Source organism: Pterocles gutturalis, unplaced genomic scaffold (genome assembly GCF_000699245.1).
Source record: "Pterocles gutturalis isolate BGI_N339 unplaced genomic scaffold, ASM69924v1 scaffold33047, whole genome shotgun sequence".
Taxonomy (NCBI): Eukaryota; Metazoa; Chordata; class Aves; order Pterocliformes; family Pteroclidae; genus Pterocles; species Pterocles gutturalis.
Window position 1 is genome coordinate 4344 of NW_010111335.1, and position 1020 is coordinate 5363.

The 1020-nt window shown below is 60.4% G+C and overlaps 1 protein-coding gene across 1 annotated transcript in view; it reads right to left on the reverse strand.

Annotated features, from left to right (window-relative positions):
* The window catches only part of LOC104461954 (electroneutral sodium bicarbonate exchanger 1-like), a gene marked incomplete at its 5' end in the record, with an annotated part of 5165 nt that overhangs the window by 3747 nt on the left and 398 nt on the right, over nucleotides 1–1020 (reverse strand). The window contains 2 exons of the mRNA XM_010073708.1: nucleotides 1–155; nucleotides 355–490. Coding sequence (XP_010072010.1) covers nucleotides 1–155; nucleotides 355–490 — 291 coding nt within the window. The remainder of the gene's footprint in view (nucleotides 156–354; nucleotides 491–1020) is intronic.

Sequence of the window (1020 nt, forward strand, 5' to 3'; positions counted from 1 at the left end):
TCTCCTGGATGCTGTGGGCGCGCACGTCGAGCAGTGCGGTGCCATTGACGATGCAGCTCCGCAGCTCGAAGAGGCTGTGCAAGGACAGCGTGGCCACGTAGGGCTTGCTCCAGCGCTCGCCGCCGTCCTCCACGTCCTCCTCGTACTTCAGCCACCTGTGGACACGGGGAGCGATCGGCCCCATGGCAAGGAAACTGCCCCGGCTCTGCGACCCCTTTGATGGAGCTACGGGGTGGCAAGAGGAGGCGGCTCCTTGTACCCGCAGATGCAAAAGCTTCAGATCCTGGCGAGCAGAAAGCAGAGCCCACAGGTATGGGGGGTCCTCGCCCACCGCGGCCGACAGCTGGGATTTACCTTGCCGCTTCCTTCCACTCCGCACATTCGCCCTCCTTCATGCAGATCTCATCCAGCTCGCTGAACAAGTCATGGGGAACGTGCTGCTCGTCCTCCTCTGTCCCAAGGATGAACTGCACCCGCTGGGACGGGGTGTCTGGGGGCAGAAGGCAAAGCCCCGGCTTGTTACTGCGTGTGGATGTGGCCTGTGATGCTCACAAGTGGCCATAAGATGGGCACTAGTTCAGCCAAAAATATTGGGCTGGTCCGTCTACCCCGGGTCTGCCTGGGCTTGCACAGAGAAGGAGAAGCATCTGTTCCACCTCTGCGTAAGGACGAGCAGCTTTCCATCCCCGTGTTTCCATTTTTCATAGAATCCCAGGATGGTTTGGGTGGGAAGGGACCTTAAAACTCGTTTAGTCCCACCCCATGGCAGGGACCCCTCCCACTAGCCCAGGTTGCCCAAAGCCTCATCCAGCCTGGCCTTGAACCCCTCCAGGGATGGGGCATCCACAGCTTCTCTGGGCAACCTGGGCCACTGCCTCACCCCCCTCCGCATCCAAAAAATCTTCCTCATTTCTCATCCAAACCTCCCCTCTTCCAGCTTCAACCCATTCCCCTGGTCCTGTCCCTGCACCCCCTGATCCAGAGCCCCCCCAGCTCTCCTGTAGCCCCCTTTCAGCACTG